At 41.9% G+C, this 24541-nt stretch overlaps 1 protein-coding gene across 2 annotated transcripts in view; it reads right to left on the bottom strand.

Annotated features, from left to right (window-relative positions):
• Positions 1-24541, bottom strand: part of MLLT3 (MLLT3 super elongation complex subunit) — a 367858-nt gene that overhangs the window by 65479 nt on the left and 277838 nt on the right. Inside the window, exons 8-9 of one of the 2 annotated variants that reach the window (XM_069766027.1) lie at positions 9958-10105; positions 3144-3240 (exon numbers count right to left, since the gene is read on the bottom strand). In XM_069766027.1, coding sequence (XP_069622128.1) covers positions 3144-3240; positions 9958-10105 — 245 coding nt within the window. The remainder of the gene's footprint in view (positions 1-3143; positions 3241-9957; positions 10106-24541) is intronic. The other variant, XM_069766035.1, reaches the window with a different exon arrangement.

Genomic DNA, 24541 nt, shown 5'->3' with positions numbered 1-24541 from the left:
TCTGTCCCTTGCCGTCTGGTTCCTGCACTGACTGCTGGCCGTAAAGTGAAAGTGAAAGCACAGCACAGCGGTGAGTCACACAGCGGTGACTCACCGCTGTGGCTGTGCTCTGCTTTCACTTTACGGCCAGCAGTCAGTGCAGGAACCAGACGGCAAGGGACAGACAGCTGAATGTAAGTATGTACTGTTTGTTTTTTTACGCTGGTAACCAGGGTAAACATCGGGTTACTAAGCGCGGCCCTGCGCTTAGTTACCCGATGTTTACCCTGGTTACCAGTGAAGACATCGCTGAATCAGTGTCACACACGCCGATTCAGCGATGTCTACGGGGAGTCCAGCGACGAAATAAAGTTCTGGACTTTCTTCCCCGACCAGCGATCTCCCAGCAGGGGCCTGATCGCTGCTGCCTGTCACACTGGACGATATCGCTAGCGAGGACGCTGCAACGTCACGGATCGCTAGCGATATCGTCTAGTGTGACAGTACCTTAAGGGGTTAAAGGGGATACGGAAATAAAGTCTATCCCTGCCTCTGCAAAAAGCGTATACTTTTCATATTAATTCAGGTTTTAGAAATTTGGCAAATAAAAGAATATTTTGCAGGGAAAAAAAATTATGTTGCTATATTCAGACACTTTTTACTTTCTTGTAGTCCTATATGGGCTTGCTTTTTCTGTGGCAAAGTTGTCTTTTCAAGTTGCATTATCAAGCACTATATGTAATTTACAGTTTGATCTTCATTTTTTCTTTTACTGGAAAATGGCACTTTTTATGGTCTCATTTCAAGACCATAATAAAAATAATCTTAATTTTTTTGATATAACGCTAACATATTCCGCAGCGCTTTACATACATTATCTCTGTCCCCGTTGGGGTTCACAATCTAAATTCCCAGTCAGTATGTCTTTGGAATGTGGGAGGAAACTGGAGAACCCGGAGGAAACCCACGCAAACACAGAGAGAACATACAAACTCTTTGCAGATGTTGTCCTTGGGGCGATTTGAACCTAGGACTCCAGCGCTGCAAGGCTGCGGTGCTAATCACTGCGCCACCGTGCGTACTTTATCTTACAAAAAGATTCAGCCATGATCCCCTGCTGTCCTCTCTATCTTCTTTTTTGCTTCCTCCCCTGCCTAGGAACTATGGTATGATCAGAGCATGTCCCTGCACGGTCAGACACGGCCATTACACAGTACACAGCAGGGGCACATTTATAAGATTATCTCAGCACAGGAACATTTTATTTAGACACATCAATTATGGAAATCATTATTATTCAAAGATTTATTGATCAAAATGTTGATTATAATTAACTTTGTGGGAAACCCCTTTAAATGACTTATTAGTAATTAAAGTGGTGTTAAACAGTAGCGAACAGAGATAGCTGTGGTCGTTCTATTGCGTCACATGTTAAGAAAGAGTTAATATTTTACTTGGACGATGAAATGTCACTGCCTGGTTTTAGATTTTACAAGCCTTAATAAGGTGCTGGCCACTTTGCCTATTATAATTTCAGTAATCTGTTTGGGAGATGATCTGTGGCACTTAGATCTCAGCACTCCTGCTTTGTGACGTGCCGCCTGCTTGTTAGAGCAGCTTTCACGTTAACAGTGAACCATGGAATATGACTAGCCAGGTCATTAAGATTATGGAAAAAGCAAAACAGGCATATTTTAATCTTTTCCTAAGTGGTGAAAAAAAATTAGAAATTTTTGTTAAAATGAATAAATAATAAAATGAATTGTAATTATCAAGGCATGCTTATTGCTGTATAACTGTTGTGTTCCTTATGCAAGAAGACCATTGTTACATAAAAAGGGCAGTCAAGGTACTTATGTGCAGCTCCAGGAGGTCTGGAGGCACTGGCATTATGCCAATCAGTTGTATTGCCCGTTAGTGGCTGGGCATCACACGGGGGCCTGAATAACAGTAATTCATTTTTTTTTTGTGACTTTTCAGATACACGCTTCAGCATATGCAGCGCTGGATAGACAACGGACTGTACTCTCTTTTTCAGTATGTTTTTCATTTAAAAGTTATTTATGTGGGGCATGGCTTGGCAGAGCATCAAATAATCCACAGGAACGGTGAAATGCTGCGTGAACAAAGGGGGGATCGGAACAATATGCACACACAGTTCAAAGGAACTTCGAAGACGCTCACAGGCAGCTTTTATCTCAGAACAATGGCTAGGATTAAGAATATGGCCGATATATGTCTTTCTCTGACAGTTGGGACAGTAAACATGTTATATTGTCTCTACTTGGGGTAAATCGAATTAAAAAAACAACGGCTTTCTGTATTTGGCCTACACTCTCCTGCACAGCCATCCATAATAATGTCAGAATGTAGATTACACTTTATTTAGATGGATGTACTTGTGGATTCAAATCCCTCTCCTCCAGACTATTAAAAAGCTGATTTTATTACACGCGACAGATGTAAATGTATTGGGAGATACAATAGCTTTTACAGCGACGCTAACTAGAATGGATCATACGCCTTGTTCCATACAGACACATGTTATTCCGTAAGCTAAAGCCCAGACAAACAGAAATGGTCATGTGTCGTGGGCCCGCAGGAGCAATACATGGGTAACGTGCCCCAGCGCGGAGGGCGGCTATTAGCGCTGCTAGGTGAGCCTGCTGCTATAGCAGCAGTGGTTAATGTCGGCAGCATTGTATCCCTGTGAGAAGCCAAATCGTCAATGCGTATTATGCCCCCTGTGTAAAGAACAGTGTGTGGGCAGCTCATATGCTTCTGTTCCCATTGTAAGGTTAACAGATTTGCAGCCATATCAAGAACTTGATGTGGTGTGGAAAACATGAGACAAAAGCAAGTGTAGGTAGTTTAACACCGAGGAATGGAAAATACATGCTATACAGTATCATTAGCATAGCACAATCCAAGAAAACATTGTTTTAGACCCTTTGAAAAATTAAAGCCGTAAGATTTCTGGACATGATGGGAAAATTTTACACCTTTCCCAGAGTTTTTACAGCATTTTCAGGACTATTTAGATTTGCAGCCCCGATAAGGACAGCGTTGATAATGTCAGTAAAGCGCTGTGGTATTAATGGCGTTATATACGGTAAGTGAGTAAAATAAATTAAAATAAATGAAGACTATATGACAATGCTTACCTGATTGTTGTTCGTTTTTAGCAAGGTTGGAGGCTCATTCCGCAATGGTGATGAAACAGAACTGCTTTCACTATTGCTCCCATCACTGAGACTGATTCTGGAAATGAAGATGACAGGTACCGTAAGCTAAAGCTCTGAAGGCATGACCTATTGAAATATGCCTATATTTCTGAAGATGGTAAGACAAAACCTCACAACTGGTTTTAGATGACTTATTTCCATGCTTAGAGTTTCAACTTAATTTGTCGTGTACCCCTTGATGAAGCTGCACAGCGCAACACGTGGGGTCTCTTTCCCTGCATTTACTGACCCTCCTCCACCCACTTGGACGTACCGGTTTATCATTCTTTAGTAAGTAGTTTTGGTATTTGGAAACATGCAACGTTGGTTTTTGATCTCTAATTATATATTAATGCTTTGTTTGTTTTTTTTCCTTTTTGCAACTTCTTTATTATTGTGCCATTTTAGATCTTTATTAACCAGGCACTTGAGGTATTATAGTCAAAAGATCTGAGCCTGTATTTTAGAGAAAGGTTATACAGGTTACTTCCTTTAACCATATAGCGGGTTTTGTTAATGAGAATTTTAAAGGGAACCCGACAGCTGAAACTTGCAACCCGATCCACACTGCGCTGCATGATATCAGCCAAGTATGTTTGACGCTGAGACACCTGAGCATTTCAGAGAAAAACATACTCAAAAAGCCGCCAAGAACCAAGCTGCACAGGAGAATATAGTCGGACAGGCGCGTCCCGGAGGCTTCTCCCTGCCCACTGCTAGTAACTCACAGGTCACTCCCTATACACAGATGCAGGGAGAGACCCGTCACTCAAGGGGAGTGGGCGGGAAGAAGCTGACAGGGACCAATCCGCACAAGAGAATAGTTGAAGAGGCGGGCCCCGGAGGCTTCTCCCCGCCCACTGTTAGTGAATCACAGGTCTCTCCCTATACATACACGCAGGGAGAGACATGTCATTTAAGGGGAGCGGGCGGGGAGAAGCCGCAAGGGACCAAGCCACACATCTGGCTGAAAACATGCAGCCAGTGCCCAGTACATGCTGCCTGTGGATTAAATAGTTATGTATTAGCAGTTAGGATCTCTAATTTTTGTTAATCTGGGCCTTATTTTCTAATTTTTTTTATTTGTATATGAATCTCTTATTTTTTTTATTTTTATAGCAAGCATTGGCATGTACATATTGCATTATGCCTGGCCTTTTTTTAATAGTGGTACCCATCCCCACCCTTTTTCTCTTATTTCTGTACATAAAGACGGCAAGTAACATAAGCTAAAGGTCTGAAAGCATATTAGAAATTAAGATATTCCTATACTAATACAAAAGATAGACCAAGAAATTTACTAATGGTTCTGACTGATTCATGTCTTTGTCTAGAGTTTAAACAAAATTTGTGCCGTCTCTGTTCATAAACCCACAACCATTATTATTTCACAATGTAATGCTTTCTTTCACACAATACACAAATAAATGTGATTTCAATAAATTAAAAGGATTTTAAACATTTCCATCTGGTTCCCAGAGCGCTTCCTACATCTGACAACTTGAAATAAATTTTTATTTCCATCACGTCCATAAAGATGGGTTCGTTATTTGTTATTTACAAGCATACATTATGCATACAAAATGCCTGGACAGTGCAACCTAATGGTCTATTACTTACTTACTACTGTTCTGTGATTGACAATGGTTAAGACACCAAAAAGCTAGCTTATAAATCACAGAAATGTACTACATGTAGACATAAAATAGACTTTGCAAATAACATTAAAGAGAATCTGTCAATATCAGCAATTTTCCTAATCGTCTTTATGGGCATGTAGGTCATACAAAGCTTAATAACACGATACCTAGATATCTGTGATCTGAAGTCTTGTTCCAGAGAAATCCACATTATTCTTATATGTAAATAAGCTGAACAGGACTTTGGGCCGGACACTATATGCAAGACAATCTGCCTCTACAACTTATTTTACATGAAAGGGGGAGTTACCAGTGTGAGACATGTAATGACCAAAGTCTGCTCTCCCGATATCACAGAGCTGAGTATGATTATAACTGACACATCTGCAGGTTCCTCTCAACTTCAGCTTTCATCTCACAGGAAGACAGAGTTGTAATAGTATTTTATCAGATACAATTCTATAAAATTCTTAGTATTATGATAGTTACATGTCTCACACTGGTAACTTCCCCCAGGCCTTTTTATGGGTATTATGGCTGTTATTTAAGGTCTAAGTCTGTGTCTGAAAGAAGTAGGTTCAAACTTGACCTACCGTATTTTCGGATTATAAGACGCACTTTTTTACCCAAAATTTTTGGGTGCGTCTTATAACCCTAATTATAGCTGTGATGCAGCCCTCTGGCTGCTGTGGAGCGGGGCCCCAAGGTTGCTGCTGCCGGAAGCTTCTGGCAGTGGCGGCAGGAGTTGGGTGATGGTTGCGGGTCCTAGGCTGATACGACGAGGTGCTCGGCGTTGCTGGAGCTCAGCCGACATTTTGTGACAGCCTGGAGCCGCTCACTTTCCATACTCTTCTATGCGGTGAACTCTGGGAAAATGGCCACCACCAGCTCCCGAGATCTCAATTGCAGGTACACCACCTCTGGTGACCATTTTCCCACGGTCCACCGCACTAGAATATATGGAAGGTGCAGGGCTCCGGGCTGTCACAAAACGTCGGAGGAGCCCTTGCACTACTGAACACCTTATCGTACCAGCCTGGGGCCCACAACCATGGCCTGGACTCCAGCTGCCACCGAATACCTCGTCTTATTAGCCTGGAGCAAGCAGTACCTTCTGCCTCCACCAGCAGCAACCCTGCTACCTTGGACCCCGCTCCACCACCGCTGCCCCTCAGGTAAGCTACAAGCTTAAGTGGATTATAACTCGCACCATTTTATAAAAAAAAAAAAACAACATTTTATCCCATTTTCCACCTCAATATTTTGGGTTTGCGTTTTATAAACAGGCGAGTCTTATAATATGCATAATATGGTAAGTGCACAAAGAACAATTTTTGTGCTTCCACCAAGGAAAAAACAAAAACTTTGTTTTGAGGATTTGTATAGGAAGTGAAGACATGTACAGTTAGGTCTGAAAATGTGTGGACAGTGACACGTGTTTTGTCATTTTAGCTGTTTACAAAAACATATTCAAGATACGATATAAATCAACATAGGCTTAAAGTGAAGACTCTCAGCTTTAATTTGAGAGTATTCACATCCTAATTGGAGTAAGGGTTTAGGAATTACAGTAAAGACAATGTTTTCATAACCTTTTATTACAATGTTACTGCAACCAAAACAAAAATGTAATCATGGAGTTTTGATTTTTTTCTCTCGTTAAACCGTTTACCAATCAGATTAATTTTATATTTTGATAAGACATTTCTGAAGGCATTGATACTAAATGTGCATTTTTTTTTAAAATGGTCTTATTTTTTTAAATGGGGCAAAAGGGGAGGTGATTAGGAGACCTGAAGCTGCGAGCATATGCCTGTGCTATATAAAGCAGTGCTGTCATGACAACCCATCGGCCCTCTAACATTATTAATATTCCCTGCTTGCCTTCTGTCTCTTTCAATTGTGCCCTTTGGAATTCTCGCTCAGTGTATAATAAACTGCATCCACGACTTCTTCCTTTCTGATTCTCTTAACCTTCTAGCTCTTTGTGAAACCTGGATCCAGCAGTCAGACACAACCGCTGCTGCTGCTCTTTCATATGGTGGACTACACTTTTCTCATGCCCCAAGATCAGACAACAGAGCAGGTGGAGGCGTTGGTCGGCTCCTATCACCCAAATGTACCTTTCAGGTTATCCCCCCCAAGTACCCTCACTTGTCTTCCCTTCTTTTGAGGTTCATGCGGTCAGACTCTACATCCTCTTCTCCATGCAAGTGGCGATGGTGTATCATCCTCCGGGCCCCTCCCCTCAATTCCTGGATCACTTTGCCACCTGGCTTCCACACTTTCTCTTGTGACATCCCCATCCCCATCATGGGTGATTTCAACATCCCCACTGCTTTTCCCCTCTCCCCATCTGCTTCTCACCTTTTATTTCTAACCTCCTCTTTGGTCTCTCACAGCATACTAACTCTTCAACTCATGAAGACGAAACTCCCTCGACTTGATTTTCTCCCGACTTTGCTCAGTGGATGATTTCACAAACTCCCCTCTCCCTCTCTCTGACCACAACCTTCTTTCATTCTCCATCAAGAACTGCCATCCTGCTCAGGTCACCCCCACTTTCCACACTTATAGAAACATACGGTTCATTAACACTCAGAAACTTATGAAGAACTTCCAGTCCTCATTGGCCCCTATCTCCTCCCTCATGCACTGCATTGAAGCATTACAATGAAACCCTGCAAAGTGGCCTGGATGAAATTGCACCTCCTATACATAGAACAACTCGGCACAGATGACGACAGCCATGGTACATGCTGCAAACAAGTTTCCTGCAGTGGTGCTCCAGGTGCGCCGAATGCCTGTGGAGAAAATCTAATCTACCCGAAGATTTCATCCATTAGAAGTTTATGCTTAAAACATACAACTCTGCCCTTCACCTCTCCAAACCAACCTATTTCAACACCCTCATCACCTCACTGTCCAATAACCCTAAACATCTCTAAACGACACTTTTCATTCCCTACTCAACCCAAGTGTGCAGGCTCCAACCACGGATCTCTGCGTTGATGATCTGGCAAATTATTTCAAAGAAAAAAATTGACCATATCCGACGGGAAATTATATCCCAATCTCCTCATATCATGCACTGCCCTCCCTCCTCCACTGCATCTAGCACACTCTCTGACTTTGAACCAGCTACAGAAGAAGAAGTAATAAGGCTCCTTGCATCTTCTTGCCCGACCACTTGCACCAGTGACCCCATTCCATCACATCTCCTCCAGTCCCTTTCCCCTGCTGTCATCTCTCAAAAATATTCAACCTTTCTCTCTCTTCTGATATCTTTCCCTCCTCATTTAAGCATGCCATTACTTAAACCACCCCTCGACCAAAAGTTTGCCATTAACTATAGACCTGTCTCTTATCTTCCCTTCATCTCAACTCTTCGGAAGCCTGGTCCACTCCCATCTTATCCACTATCTCTCATAACTCTCTTCTCGACCCTCTTCAATCTGGTTTCCGCTCTTTACACTCTACTGAAACTGCCATCACTAAGGTCTCTAATGATTTACTAACAGCTAAATCTAATGGTCACTACTCCATGCTAATTCTCTTGGATCTTTCCGCAGCATTTGACACAGTGGATCATCAGCTCCTCCTCACTATGCTCATCTCCATCGGCCTTAAGGACACCGTTCTCTCCTGGTTTTCCTCCTATCTCTCTGACTGCTCTTTCACTATATCTTTTGCTGGTTCCTCCTCCTCTCATCTTCCCCTTACTGTTGGGGTTCCTCAAGGATCAGTCCTAGGCCCCTCCTCTTCTCTTTGTACACAACCCCTATTGGACAAACAAATCAGTAGATTTGGGTTCCACTACCATCTCTATGCTGATGACACCCAATTATACACTTCTGCTCCTGATATCACGCCTGCCTTACTAGAAAACACCAGCGATTGTCTTACCGATGTCTGCAACGACATGTCCTCCGATCAAACTGCACCTGTCAAAAACTGAACTCCTCGTGTTCTCTTCCTCTACTAACCTACCTTTGCCTGACATTGCCATCTCCGTGTGTGGTTCCACCATTACTCCCAAGCAACATGCCCGCTGCCTTGGGGTCATACTTGATTCCGAGCTTTCGTTCACTCCCCACCCCACATCTGATCACTGACTCGCTCTTTTTATCTGCACCTCAAAAACATTTCTAGAATTAGATCTTTTCTTACTTTCGACTCTGCAAAATGTTTTACGGTTTCTCTTATTTATTCTCGTCTGGACTATTGTAACTCTCTACTAATCGGCCTCCCTCTTACCAAACTCTCCCCACTCCAATCTGTCCTGAATGCTGCAGCCAGGATCATATTCCTCAACAACCGTTATTTCGATGCCTCTACCTTGTGCCAGTCAGGTTAATATGATTAATCCCCAATCCCCACAGTTTTAAAGGGACTCTGTCACCTGAATTTGGAGGGAACAATCTTCAGCCATAGGGGCGAGGTTTTCGGGTGTTTGATTCACCCTTTCCTTACCCGCCGGCTGCATGCTGGCTGCAATATTGGATTGAAGTTCATGCATGCTGGCTGCAATATTGGATTGAAGTTCATTCTCTGTCCTCCATAGTACACGCCTGCGCAAAGGCAAGATTGAATCTTAAGGCATAAAGACCCACAAACAAGCAACAACTGAATTCAGCTGAAGCAAAGGCTTGGCAAAGCCTCGTTAAGGAGAAAACCCAGCACTTGGTGATGTCTATGGCTTCCAGATTTCAGACAGTCATTTCTAGCAAAGGATTTTCTTCAAATTAAAAATGAACAATTTGTTTAAAATAAACATAATTTGCCCAATTGTTTATTAGTGCCCATGAAATGAGGAGGCTTTGTAAAAAATGGTTGGAATTCCTACACTACAATTGCATCTCAGTTGTTTCATTTTAAATCCAACATAGTGGCCTGTAAAACACAAATCACAAAGATTTGGTCAATGTCCAAATATTTCTGGACCCAACAGTACATACCTTATGTTTCTGAGAGGAAAAAGCAGTAGCCATTTGATTTTTGAAAGAAAATACTAAGACCATACAGTTTTCTTAACATCCTTAATAGTTTGTAACAAATATACCAAAATTCAATTATAACTACATATGATGTAGGAAGAAAAATTATTAACATACCTGCGTGCCCGGCTTCCTCCATGCATGTGGATAGTCCTTTCATTTTCAGAATCATTGTCTTCTGCATCATCTGATTCATCCTCATTGTCATCAGAATGCAAGTCCTTCATTATGGACCTCAGAGAGCCTGGACAAGACATAAGGAAACCTGAGAAAATTAACATTCTAGTTGATAAGTGCAATGGACAGAAATTATTAGATTTCTACATTGTGCTTAAAATATTTTTTGCTTCATGTTGATTGACAAAAAGAAAAATCAAATCTCATCAAAATGGTAGAGGAGAACGTGCCAGTAACAGCATATTATATATAAAGTACCAGCCAAAAGTTTGGACACACCTGTTAATGCAATAATTGTCCTTGTTCTTATTGGAATGTGTACATCTTAGATTGAGATTGAAGGCCACCAACCATGAAGGCACAGACATAGTAATAAGGAATAAAGAAACAAACCAAAATGTGAGCTACATCTTAGAGGCCTCAAAGTAACCCCCTGCCCTTTTATTCTGATGACAACTTTACATACCACAGCCATGCTTCTCGAGCAGCTTCATCAGGTACTCGATGTTTATGCATAGTTTATAAGGGCTATTATGTGAGCTGTTAACAATAGTAACTGACTAACTCATCCTATGCAACAGAGGACACTCTTAGTCTTCCTTTCCTAGAGCGGTCCTCATGAGAGCCTGTTTCATCCTAGTATTTATGGTTTTCATGACTGCACTTGAGGATAACTTCCAAGGTTCTAGAAAATTCCATATCCAAGTAAGAATGGACTGTAATTTCTACTTATTTGAGTGTTTCCTGCTATATTATGGCTCAGCACTGTATGGAACTGTGTAATAGAACTGACTCCTCACAACTCACGTGATGGTCACAAACACTTTCTGAAGACCGATGATTCCACAATCTATCGACAAGACATATCCGTTCATTGGAGGCCACTGAACTACTTGATGAAGCTGCTTGAGAGAATATCAAGGGGGAGAAGGGGCTGTAAAACAGTCAACAAAGTACTTTGAATTTAATGTTTAACACATTCTATTTTGTTGCACACATGTTTTTTACTGCTTGTTTCCACGTGTTTCTTTGTTGTTTTGTTGCCTTCAGTCTGTATCAATCTACAATTTATACATCCCATTAAAAAAAAAAAGGCATTGCAAGAACAGGTGTGTCAAAACTCTTGGCTGGTACTACTATAATATATACACATATATGCATGCACACATACATTTTTTACCCTTGTGTGGACAAGTCCATAAATAAATATTTTTTTTATTCATGCAGATGGCAGTTAACTAAAGTGTTGATACGGCACATTTAATAGTGTATGCATTAAGAGTTGTGTGCAGCTCACTACTGTTCTCTGTATCAGAAACATTTGCAAGCAGGAGTGATGCAAATAGGGAAGATGACAACTGCAGGGTCAGCAAAAATGTGTTCTACATACAGTTGCCCTACTAATTACTGGGAATAACAGGAATTTTTTTTAAGTGAAAGCACATAGTACTTTTTGGTTGCAGTGTGGTTGCGCTGTGGTCACTATGTGTCACCTCAATCTTAAGAAACGTCCTTTGTAAATTTGCCACTTATTTATTATGCTTTCTAATATAGCGCCATCACATTCTGCAAAATGCAATCTGTTGAAAAAACTACTACTCCCAGCAGGCTGTGAAGGTCAGTAGTTGGCAGGTCATGCTGGAAGTTATCCTTCCCCCTGGAGAGAATAGAGATGATAAGATTTTTATAAAATATCTAGAACACATTTTTTCCAGCATTAATTTGTTGCCTCTTCGTTCTATGAGCCGGGTATATATGCTAAAAAAAAAAAATGGCAGGCCAAAAGCAGAAGCAGGTCTTAAGAATCAGCAAAATGCTGAAAAATGATTGGTGGGAAAGGGGTCCTTGCATTGATGGTGAGAAGACAACGCACGGGCATGAAGGATAATAAAGAACCTGCTGCAGCTCCTTTATGTCATTTCAGCCTATTCCTCTATATAATAATAAACTGAGTAGTTAGTAAGGCTACGTTCACATTAGTGTTTTGCGTGTTTGCGTCGGGCGACGCAGCGGCGACGCATGCATCATGCGCCCCTATATTTAACATGGGGGACGCATGGACATGCGTTGTGCTGCGTTGTGCGACGCATGCGGTTTTTTTGCCGCAAGCGTCGGGCGCAGAAAACGCAACAAGTTGCATTTTTCTTGCGTCCAAATTTCGGCAAAAAAGGACGCATGCGTCGCAAAATGCAGCGTTTTTGCATGCGTTTTGGTGCGTTTTTATTTGCATTGTGCGTTGCGTTGCCGACGCAGCGGCGCAAAATGCAAATCTGAACGTAGCCTTAGAAAATAGCATGCTTCTTTTGTATACAGCTCTGGCAAAAATTAAGAGACCACTGCAAAATGTTCAGTCTGTCTGATTTTTCTCTTTATAGGTATATTTTTGAGTAAAATGTAAATTGTTCATTTAGTCTAGAAACTTCTGACAATAGGTCTCCGAATTTCCAAGCAATAAATTATGTATTTTTTTTCTGAAATAAAAAAAACTCAATGCTTTCAGACCTCAAATAATTCAAATAGAACAATTTCATAATCATTTAGAAACAACAATACTAATGTTTTAACTCCGTAAGAGTTCAGGAATCAATATTTTGTGGTATAACCAGGATTTTTAATCACAGCTTTCATGCGTCTTGGCATGCTTTCCACCAGTCTTTCACACTGCTTCTGGCGCAAAAATGTAAGCAGTTCTTTGTTTGATGGCTTGTGACTATCCATCATCCCCTTGATTCCATTCCAGAGGTTTTCATTGGGGTTCAGGTCTAGAGATTGGGCTGCCCATGACAGGGTTTTGATGACGATTTTTTTTGGTGGTCTCTTAATTTTTGCCAGAAGTGTATAGTGCATCGTGTACTGTGCCAAACACCGATGATGCTGGAGGTGGGATATGCCCACAATTGCATAGTGGCCACCTCGAGGATTCACATGTACTCCTGAGGGCCAGGCAAGTCTGATCACAATTCACATCACACTATCGTTTTTCCTCATTACAGACATATACACAGGGATAGTCTAATAGGAATGCAAGATTTTTAATGTACTTTTGGGATATGCAAGAGAAAAGTGTGAAAACTAGTTGCCACTACAGAGAGTTCTAACAACTTAAAGTTGATACCGGTAGTTGGACCTTTGGGACAATCATATAATCTTTAGTATGTTATTCCGCAGCCTAACCAGTCACGAACCAAAAAGAATAAACAAGGTTTCCTAAAAATGTGTCTGCCTCCTGCTGACATATGTCAGGAGGGGTGAATAATTGCTGTTGCAGTGTTTTTGGCTTGTCTACGATTACTCTAGTGTTAACATAACCTTCAACTTCACTTCTCACTCATCAACTAAATTGGGCAATTTATTTTTTAATCTTTTCTGCAAGCTCCTGTTACTTATGAAGAGAAATTTCTATTTTGAGTGTCAATTGACAAAATAGTGAATTTTAATGTTAGAAAGACGTGCACTCATATGTTACAATAATTGGTTGTTTTTTCCTGATTGCTACAACAAGGCTGTGTGCACGTTGTGGATTTTTCGCATTTTTTCACTATAAAAACGCATAAAAAATGCATACATTATGCATCTCATCATTTAGAATGCATTCCGCAATTTTTGTGCACAAGATGCATTTTTTTCCGTGAAAAAAAATGCATCGCGGTTAAAAACGCAGCATGCTCATTAATTTTGCGAATTTTTTGCGGATTTACCCTATATCATTGCATTGGGAAATCTCCGGAAAAAAAAGCAAAAAATCCACACAAAAAAGAGCAAAAAATACGAGCAAAACGCATGCGGATTTCTTGCAGAAAATGTCCGGTTTTGCTCAGGAAATTTCTTCAAGAAATCCTGAACGTGTGCACATAGCCTAAGGGTTCTACTCACACTCTGATATCTTATGGACATGTCTCCCTAATGCAGGCCTGTGTATATTTGTATAAAACGCAGACAAATTATCATTTTTAGGTCATGATTAAAGATACGAACAACAGCAAACAAGCTGATTCTTACTATTTATCAGTGTCTGGATTGCAACAAGAAACGTTGCACCAAAACATCAATAAAGATAATACATTTTACACAATTCTTACACCGTTGGTTACCTTATCTTTAGCATAAAATATGGCAACTAGTTCTCTAACAGTACCTATTGGAAACTACAGGCATAACAAACGATTATCACTACAGAAAGACATCTAATATACTTTTCTAATAAGCTGGTATCGGTCACCCTGCTTTTATCACAACCCCCTGATGACGTCTCACTTCAGTAAGCGAGGAGGAGGGAACCGAAGTACTGACCATGGCAGTGGTGGCTACTGATGAGGCAGGCAGCGAGGACAGAAGTTTTGGTTACTTCTCTATCACCACTACTGAAACAGGACTTCATCAGGGGTCTGCAGTGAGAGAACCTGCAATAAGCCACCACAGCGCCAGCCCATAATGTCTTCTCCCGAATATCCCCCATCCTCTGGAATTCTTTGCCCCAACACGTCCGACTATCAACCTCATTCGGATCCTTCAGACTGTACCTGAAAACCCACCTCTTCAGGAAAGCCTACAGCCTGCACTGACCTTGCTGCCTCCTCACCACTACCGAAGCTACCACCTCACCAACACGGGAGCTCCTGCAACCCTCAACCTACTGTCTCCTTCCCCACCATCCTGTAGAATGTAAGCCCACAAGGGCAGGGTCCTCGCCCCTCTGTATCAGTCTGTAATTGTTAGTTTGCTTACTGTAAGCAATATCTATAATTTGTATGTAACCCCTTCTCATGTACAGCACCATGGAATCAATGGTGCTATATACCTTAAATAAAAAATAATAATAATAATGTCATCTTGCTCCGGGGGGTAGAGAAGCTGTGAGGAAGTGACTGTAGGGCCAGCCTCCTGTGACATCCCATTTGAAACTCTCTTCAAACAAAACATCACAGGAAGAACAAAAACAACAAAAAATAAATGATTTAGCAGGATAGCGAGATCAGTAGGGAATTTTAAAATAAAGCCAATAACAAAAGTCGTTAGCCCTTAAAAGATAGACATTTCTAAAAGGGTCTTAAAAGGTATCTAGCAATCCCTATAACCCCTTCACCCACCAGCCTGTTTTCACCTTCCTGACCAGGTCAAATTCTATTACGCTAACCAGAGTCACTTTATGTGGAACGCGTCAACCTATCCCACTGATTCTAAGAATGTTTTGTAGTCACACATTGTATTTCACGTTATTGGTAAATTTTAGTCAATATTTTTTACGTTTATTTGTGAATTATAAGCATTTTGGCGAAAATGCAAAAAATATCTCAATTTTCAAACTTCGCAGCATTACATTTTTAAATTGGTGACCGCTTTTTAAATGCGCTGAGAAATAAGTGTATAACGCCCCCCAGAGTCAGAATTTCTATGGGATCTCTGTTACCGAGATTTCACATTTTAATTTCTGTCTCCTATGATGTGATCCCACATCAGAGGAGAGAGAAATGTTGGAAGAATATAATGGTTCAACTAACTGGAGGATTTAAGGTTTGTGTACCTAATATAAGCTGAAAAATTAAGAAAATAGTATGAACTTCAGCATTATTTAGTTGATTTAGCAGCAATTAAACATAGGGAGAAATGAAGGACAATAGGGTGATATGAAAGCACAATACAACTCACATTAAGGCTATGTGCACACGTTCAGGTTTTTTCGCGATAAAAACGCTATAATTAAAAACGCCTACATTATGCATCCTATCATTTAGAATGCATTCTGCATGTTTTGTGCACATGATGCGTTTTTTTCAGCGAAAAGAAAACACATCGCGGTAAAAAAAAAAAAAATCAGCATGTTGATTAATTTTGCGGATTTTCTGCGTTTTTCCCGCTATTCTATGCATTTGGGAAAAAACGCACAAAAAATGCGCCAAAAACGTGAAAAAAACGCATGCGGATTTCTGGCAGAAATGTCCGGTTTTTGGCTGCGTTCACACGTTCCGGTTTTTTCCCGGTTTTTCCCGATAAAAACGCTATAAAACCGCAAAAAAACCGCATACAAGAAGCATCCCATCATTTAGAATGAATTCCGCATGTTTTGTGCACATGATGCGTTTTTTTTCCGCATAAAAAACGCATCAGGCACAAAATCCGGACATGCTCATTCTTTTTGCGGTTTTTATGCGGATTTCCCACTGCAAAATGCATTGGGAAGTGTCCGGAAAAAACCGCGGAAAAAACGCGGCAAAAAACGCATGCGGATTTCATGCAGAAAATGTCTGGTTTTTCACAGGAATTTTCTGCATGAATTCCAGAACGTGTGCACTTAGCCTTTGTCAGGAAAATTTCTGCATGAAATCCTGACGTGTGCACATACTCTAAGACTTTAGAAAAGGGCTTCCTTGACCAGAATTTGACCTTGAACTCAGAAGAGAACGGCAAAATCTAAATGGATCAAAAAACAGGCAAACAAAAGCTCCAGCTTCAGAGAAGCCTGCAATCAAACTGATTTGTTATCCCGATTGTTGACCCTCACACTTTTACTATAGGTCACTATTTTTAGGTTTTTGTATGGAGCTAAACTAATTATGCTTTATTTTATTTTTATTTTACAACTTTATATCTACCATACTTTGTTTAACCCCTTCACCCCCAAGCCTGTTTTCACCTTCATGACTGGGCCAAATGTTTACGTGGTAATAAGTCTGGAACGCTTCAATGGATCCCACTGATTCGGAGACTGTTTTTTCATGACATTGTACTTCATGATAGTGGTAAAATTTATTCGATATGACTTGCGTTTATTTGTGGAAAAAAAGGGAAATTTGGCAAAAAATTTTGAAATAATTTTTTATGCCCTTAAATCAGAAATGTATGTTACACAAAATAGTTAATATATAACATTTCCGACATGTTAACTTTACATCAGCACAATTTTAGAAACTTTTTTTGTTAGGAAATTATAAGGGTTAAAAGTTGACCAGCGATTTCTCATTTTTCCAACAACATTTTAAAAACCATTTTTTTCCTTTTTTTTTAGGGACCACATCGCATCACATTTGAAATGACTTTGAGGGGCATCTGACAAAACGTACCCAAAAGTGACACCATTCTAAAAAGAGCACTCAAGGTGCTCAAAACAACATTCAAGATGTTTATTAACCCATCAGGTGCTCCACAGAAATTATTGGAATGTGGAAGGAAAAAATGAATATTTAAACTTTTGTCATAAAAATTTTACATTAGACCCAAACTTTTTTTTTTTATTTTCGCATGGTTAACAGGAAAAAATGGACCTCAACATTTTTTGTTCAATTTCTCCTGAGCATGCCGATACCCCATATGTGGGGGAAAACCACTATTTAAGCACACGGCAAGGATCAAAAGGGCAGGAGCACCATTTAACTTTTTGAATGTAAAATTTGCTGCATTAATTAACAGATGGAATGTCGCGTTTGGAGAGCTCCTGACGTGCCTAAACAATGAAATCACCCACAAGGTACACCACTTTGGAAACTACTTTTCTAGATGTGTGGTGAGCACCTTGAACCCACGGATGCTTCACAGAAGTTTATAACATTAAGCCGTGAAAATTAAAAAAAAAAAACCAAACACATTTTCCCCACAAAAATATGTATTAGCCAAAAATTATGCTTTTTCATAAGGGTAAGAGGAGAAATTACACCATACAATTTGTTGTGCAATGTCTCCGAAGTATGCTGATACCCCATATGTTTGGGTAAACTACTGATTAGGCTCATGGCAGGGCTCAGAAAAGAGGGAGTGATGTTTTGGAATGCAAACTTTAATGGAATGGTCTGCTGGTGTCATGTCTCGATTCAAGAACCCCTGATGGGACTAAAAGGTGGAAAATCCTTACAAGTGACACTATTTTGGAAACTAGACCCCTCAAGGAATTTATCTAGGTGTGTGGTGAGCACCTTGAAACCTCAGCTGCTTCAGATAAATTTATAATGTACAGCAGTGAAGATTTAAAATAAATAAACAAAATCACATTTTTCCCACAAAATGTTATTTTAGCCCTAATTTTTTTTTACTTTCACAAGGATAGCAGGAGAAAATGGATGCCAAAATTTGTTGCGCAGTTTCTCCTGAGTACACCGATACACCAAATGTGGTTGAAAAAAATGTGGTTGCGCAGTGCAAAGTTCAGAAGGGAATACACACCATAATGGAGTTCCCATTTTGCCGGACTGGTTTGAGGTGGCCATGTCACATTGGCAGAGCCTATGAGGTGGCAGAACCCCCAATAAACTCCATTTTACAAACTACAGCTCTCCATTAATTAAGGGTGCAGTGATTAAGGGTGCATTAAGGGTTAATTAATTAATTAAGGGTGCAGTGATCATATTGACACCACAGGTGGGTCAAACTATTTTATACCATTGGCCAATGAAGAAAAAATATATATATATATTTTTACCAGCAAAATTTTGTTTTAGCCCCAGATTTTACATTTTCACATGGGTAAATGGGTAAAAACGGCACCAAAATTTTAGAAATACCCCAATGTGGCTGTACAGTACTGTTTAGTCATATGGCGAGACTCAGGAGGGATGGAACGGTATTGGCAAATAGCGCTCTGTCCCCCCTGAGTCTCGCCGTATAGCTAAGCAGTAGTGTTATACAGGAGGCATCCTGGAGCGACGATTTTGACTCAATGGGAGTTTTCCATAAACAAGCAGCAGTGGATGTTGCTGAATGTAAATTGCAAACTGCTGTTGTAGTGACTAGTACGTTGTTCCCAGCTCATGCACCTAGAAATTAGGTAGGCTGTCATCGCTACAGAAATGCCAAAAATGTGGACACTAAATGTGGATCATGCACACTAGGGCTCAGAAGGGAGGGGGAATTTGGATTTGGGAGCACACAATTTGCTGAATTACTTTTGGTTGCGAGGGCCTTTTAGCTTTTCCAGAGCCATTGTACTACCAGTAAGCTGCAAGCCCCCTGTATTTTCGTTAAGAGATGACGGATGTGAGTGGGGACTTGCATTTTTTGTGGATTGAGTTGAATCTTTTATTGGGAATATTTTACAAAACAATTTGAATCACATTTAGCCGGCGCTCTACTCGGAGCACTTACATCGGCGTTTCCCTTTACACAATGTAATTCAGATGAGAATCCCAATGTCCCAATGGATCCATTCACTATAATGAGGCAGCAGGGTTACTTTGGACTCTGTCTGGCCTCTGTTCAGCGGTGCAGAAAACTGTGGCCGACAGCACTTTTATGCATGCCTAAAAAGATGGACACCACCTGATCAAAGATCAGACGGCGTCTTCAGTGCCTCCATCTGCCTCATTATAGGGAATCTTGCGCTGGGGGTTCCATGTGAACCACATATTTCAGAGATTTACACAGAAACCCTGGTGTAAGTGCTCAGCATAGAGAGCAGGATAAATGTGAGCAGAACCTTAGTGCGATCTTTGGGAGGCAGAATTAAAAATCATCAGCAGGAAAATTTGGTTTTATTTTTTCTCGCTGGTCCTCATACGGTATAAGTAATTAGATGACTTTATTCTTCAGGGTAGTGCGATTACAGAAATACAAGATCAATATCTGGTTTTTATGTTTGGATGCGGTCACACTAAAAGAGGCTTTTTTCTTTTTTTTCAAAACAGTTTTTCGCATCACCATATTTTGAGAGCTATAATTTTTCCATATTTCGTCCGACAGTCACATGAGGGCTTGTTTTATGCGAGACAAGTTGATGTATTTATTGGTACCATAGCTGGGCTCATGAAATTTTTTTTTCGCCTTCTATTCTGATTTTTGGGAGGCAGAATAAACAAAAAACAACAATGTAGGAATTCTCAGTATGACTACAGCGATAGCCCATTTACCGTATATATGTGTTTTCATAGAAAAAAAATTATTTTTGCATCACTTCATTCTGAGAGCTATAGCTTTTTTATTTTTCAGCTGTTGGAGCTGTATGGTAACTAGATTTTTGCAGGACAATGTTTCAGCGATACTATTTTTATTTACCTTATTTTTCGGACTATAAGACGCACTTTTTCCCAAAAATTTCTTTTGGGGGGAGACAGGGGTGCGTCTTATAGTCAGAATATACTGTACTTATAATTAGTGAGGTGGCGGCAGGAGTTAGGCGATTCTTCCTGTGATCTGACGCTGCAGGGCACTGATCTTACTCCCATCCCGGTGCGGCAGGTTCGGCAGTGCTCGGTGGTGCGGGGGGCTCCTGCAATATTTTGCTGAGATCTCAATCTGCACATGCGCCACCTCCAGCGGCCATAGCATCGAGGCAATGGAAGTGCAGGGGCCCGGAGCTTTCACAAAATGTCACCGGAGCCCCCACACCACTGAACCTGCCCCACCAGTCTGGGTCATATCATCGCCAGACCACCAAACACCCCCTGTGACTCCGTTCCACAAGCGCTGCTGATCCTCCCCAGGGTAAGCTGAATTCAGGACTAAGATGAACCCCCATTTGACGCATTATTCTTTTTCCTCATTTTCCTTCTGAAAATTTGGTGTGCGTCATATGGTCCGATGCGTCTTATAGTCCGAAAAACATGGTACATTCATCTTTTTGATCTTTACTTAGTCCCACTATGGGACTTTCACTTTTTACAGTCTGATCGCAGGTATAAGCTTGTCAGTACTGCAGACAATTATTATTATTATTATTCATTTTTATTGCTCCATTTATTCCATGGCGATTTACGCATGGAAGGGGCAATTATAGACAAGTGTAATAAACATGAGCAAAACAAGGCACACACAAGTACAGAGGGAGAGAGGACCCTGCCCGCGAGGGCTTACAGTCTACAGGGGATGGGTGAGGATACACTAGGAGAGGGTAGAGCTACTTGTGCGGCGGTTCAGCAGACTAAGGATCACTGCAGGTTGTAGGCTTGCCGGAAGAGGTGGGTTTTCAGGTTCTTTTTGAAGGTTTCCCTGGTAGGCGAGAGTCTGATGTGTTGGGGTAGAGAGTTTCAGAGTATGGGGAAGCACGGGAGAAGTCTTGTGTGCGGTTGTGGGAAGAAAAGAGAGTAGAGAAGGAGATCTTGAGAGGATCGCTTTGTATGTCATGGTTAGGGATTTGAACTGGAGCCTCTGGACAATATGAAGCCAGTGAAGGGCTTGGCAGAGAGCGGCGGCTGGGGAAAAACAGGGAGACAGGTGGATTAATCGGGCAGCAGAGTTTAGGATGGATTGGAGAGGTGCCAGAGTAGTAGAGGGGAGACCAGAGGGCAGGAGGTTGCAGTAGTCGAGGTGGGAGATAAGGCTGTGCACTAGTGTTTTTGTTGTTTCATGGTCAAGGAATACACGGATCTGGGAAATATTTTTGAGTGAGTCGGCAGGAGGAGGCAAAGGCTTGGATATGTGGTTTGAAAAAGAGGGCAGAGTGAAGGATCACCCTGAGGCACCTAGCGTGTGGGACTGGGGAAAGTGAGCAGCCATTGACATTGATGCATAGGTCTCGTGGAGGGGCAGAGTGAGATGGGGGAAAGATGAATTCTGTTTGTCCATGTTCAGTTTTAGAAAGTCAGCAGAAAAGGCTGAAATGGCAGACCGACATTGTGGGATTTTGGTCAGTAAGGAAGTGAGGTCAGGTCCAGAGAGGTAGATCTGGGTGTCATCAGCGTAGAGATGATACTGTTAACCGTGGGATTCTATGAGCTGTCCCATGCCAAAGGTGTAGATGAAGAAGAGCAGGGGTCCTAGGACTGAGCCTTGGGGAACATTGACAGACAGTGAGTGAGGTGAGGAGGTGGTGTGGGAGAGGGAAAAACCGAATGTTCGGTCTGTTAGATATGACGAGATCCAGGATAGGGCCAAGTCTGTGATGCCAAGAAGACAGGTCCAGGAGAAGGAGGACAGAAGTGTCGTTTGCTCTTGGCGGTTAGTAGGCCATTGGTGACTTTAGTTAGGGCAGTTTCAGTTGAGTGATGTGGTCGGAAGCCAGATTGTAAGCGGTCAAAGGTGGAGCAGGAAGAGAGGAGGGAGGACAGTTCAAGATGAAAATGCTGTTCCAGTAGTTTTGAGGCATAAGGGTGAAGAGATATCGAGCAATAGCTAGACACAGAGGATGGGTCGAGGGAGGACTTTTTGAGGATGGGTGTGATCGAGGCATGCTTGAAACATGAGAGGAAGACACCATTCGTAAGTCAGAGGTTGAAGAGGTGTGTTAGGGTTGGGATGAAGACTGTGGTGAGGTTAAGGATGAGGTGGGACGGGAGCGGGTCAAGCATGCAAGTGGTGAGATGTGATCTTGACAGGGGGGTGGAGAGCTGATCTTCTGTCATGGTGGAGAAGCTGGTTTTGGAAGAACAGGGCTAAGAAGCGAAGAGGGGCATTGGGGGGTGCTGGCAAAAGCTTTCTCTGATCGTATCGATCTTCTACTTAAAGAAGGGGGCAAAGTCTTCGGCAGAAAAGAGAGGAGAGGGAGGAGGTGCTGAGGGATGGAGTAGAGAATTGTAAGTGTTGAAAAGCTGTTTAGGGTTGTGAGACATGGAGGATATGAGAGATGACAAATAAGTTTGTTTTGCGGCAGTGCGCATGGACTTGAAGCTGGCGAGGGACTGCTTGTATGTGATGAAGTGCTCAGCAGTGTGGGATCTCTTCCATTTTCACTCAACGACCCTGGAAGCCCGTCTCAATTCTTTGGTCAGGCTGTTCAGCCAGGGCTGCGTGTTGATTGTATGAATTGTGCTATGTGTGTGAGGGGGGGGGGGGGGCGGCCGAATCAAGTGTTGCGGTTATTGTGGTGTTATAAAAAGTGGCAGCAGCATCTGTGTCATGAAGGGAAGCTATGTCTGTAAGAGGGAGAAAGAACTCAGAGTGATTGTAAATTGAGGTGTTTGAGATTTCTGCGAGGGTGAGTGAGTTTGTGGAGTGGGGGCTGCGCACTAGAAAAGGAGAGAGAAGAGAATGTCAGTAGGTTTTGGTCGGATAGGGGGAGGGGCTAGTGAGAATAGTAAGGGAACAGAGGCGGGTGAAGATAAGGTCCAGCATGTTACCATCTTCGTGAGTGGCTGCAGAGGACCACTGAGTGAGGCCAAAGGAGGCAGTGAGTGATAGAAGTTTAGAGGCAGCTGAGGTGGAAGGGTCAATGGGGATGTTGAAGTCACCCATGATGATAGTGGGAATGTCAGCAGAGCGGAAATGAAGCAGCCAGGTGGTGAAGTGGTCGAGAAAGGTGGAGATTGCTACTTCTGGGGGGCGGTAGATGACAGCAAGCTGGAGGTTGGAGGGTGAGTAGATGCTGATGGAGTGCACCTCAAATGAGGGGAGAGTAGCAGAGGGGGTAGTGGAATTGGGGTAAAGGAGCAGGTGTCTGACAGGAGCAAGCCAACTCCACCATGTTTGTTGCTGGGGCAGGGGGTGTGGGAGAGATGGAATCCACCATAGGAAAGTGCAGCTGGAGAGGCAGAGTCAGAGGGGGTGAGCCAGGTTTCAGTGATGCCAAGGAAGGAGAGTTTGTTGGTGTCAAAGAGGTCATGGATAAAAGACAGTTTGTTGCAGACAGAGAGTGCATTCCATAGAGCCCCAGGTAAGGGGACTGGGGGATGGATGAATGGGTATGAGGTTATCATCATTATAAAGACATGTAGAGGATCGTGGCAGGTGGTTAGAAATGAGTGTGGGGATGTGTTGAGGAGGGCCATATGCATTGCACATGATTTAACCAACTTCCTAGTGCCTGAGGACAATCGGAAACTCGCGATGACACCATGAGGTCTCCAAGGGCAGAGAGGCTTTCTTCCCTTAACCATGGGTTAAAGTGCAGGTACAGCTCCTGGCACTGAGAGTCATGAGTCAGCTGTCAGAATCAGTTAACACCCAGCAGCGATCTCCATGGCGTACATATAGCGCATTGGTTGGTAAGTTCTTCTGGATCATGACATATATGTACTGCAAATGTCAGGAAGGGGTTAAAGGGAAGCCATCATCTAAAATGACCTATTTAAATCAGATTTTTGAATTAAATGTAGTTGTCATTTTTGGCAATGTTTAATTTTTTTTAAATTTTTTTTATCGTAATCTATATTAAAAAGAAATTGCAATTTTCATAATTGGACCTTGGCCTTATATTTTGAATTGAAGTATCTAATGAGACTATATAAACGGCATTGTGAATTGAGAAGGTGCAAGGACTAGTGTACCCGTATTGTAATTGGTGGTAATTTCTTAGCTGTTATAGAGGTGTTTCTGGTCTTTGTAATCCAGTAAACTGTTACTGAAAGTACAGGAAGTAAGTTGGTAAAAAAAAATGCTTTAAAAACATAAATGTAACAATAAGTCATTGTCACAACTCTGTCGTAATATCCGTGGTCAGTGCCTCCTTCTTTGCCCCTAACGCTAGGGGCACCCCCTAGCTATCCCTGCACCCCAGATTACTTCTGATAGTGAAGACGCCTGGGCAACATACCTTGCTGAGCTCCTGAATAAGCCCCATATCTATACCCCTCATTCACCCAAGTGGGGAGTAATAGTGTATGTACATACACAAACTAGACTAACAAGAGAGGACGGACACGGAACAGTGAAACACCAAACACACAAATAT

The sequence above is a fragment of the Ranitomeya imitator genome, chromosome 1 (assembly GCF_032444005.1).
Source record: "Ranitomeya imitator isolate aRanImi1 chromosome 1, aRanImi1.pri, whole genome shotgun sequence".
Classification (NCBI taxonomy): Eukaryota; Metazoa; Chordata; class Amphibia; order Anura; family Dendrobatidae; genus Ranitomeya; species Ranitomeya imitator.
This window is presented reverse-complemented; position numbering and strand designations above follow the sequence as displayed.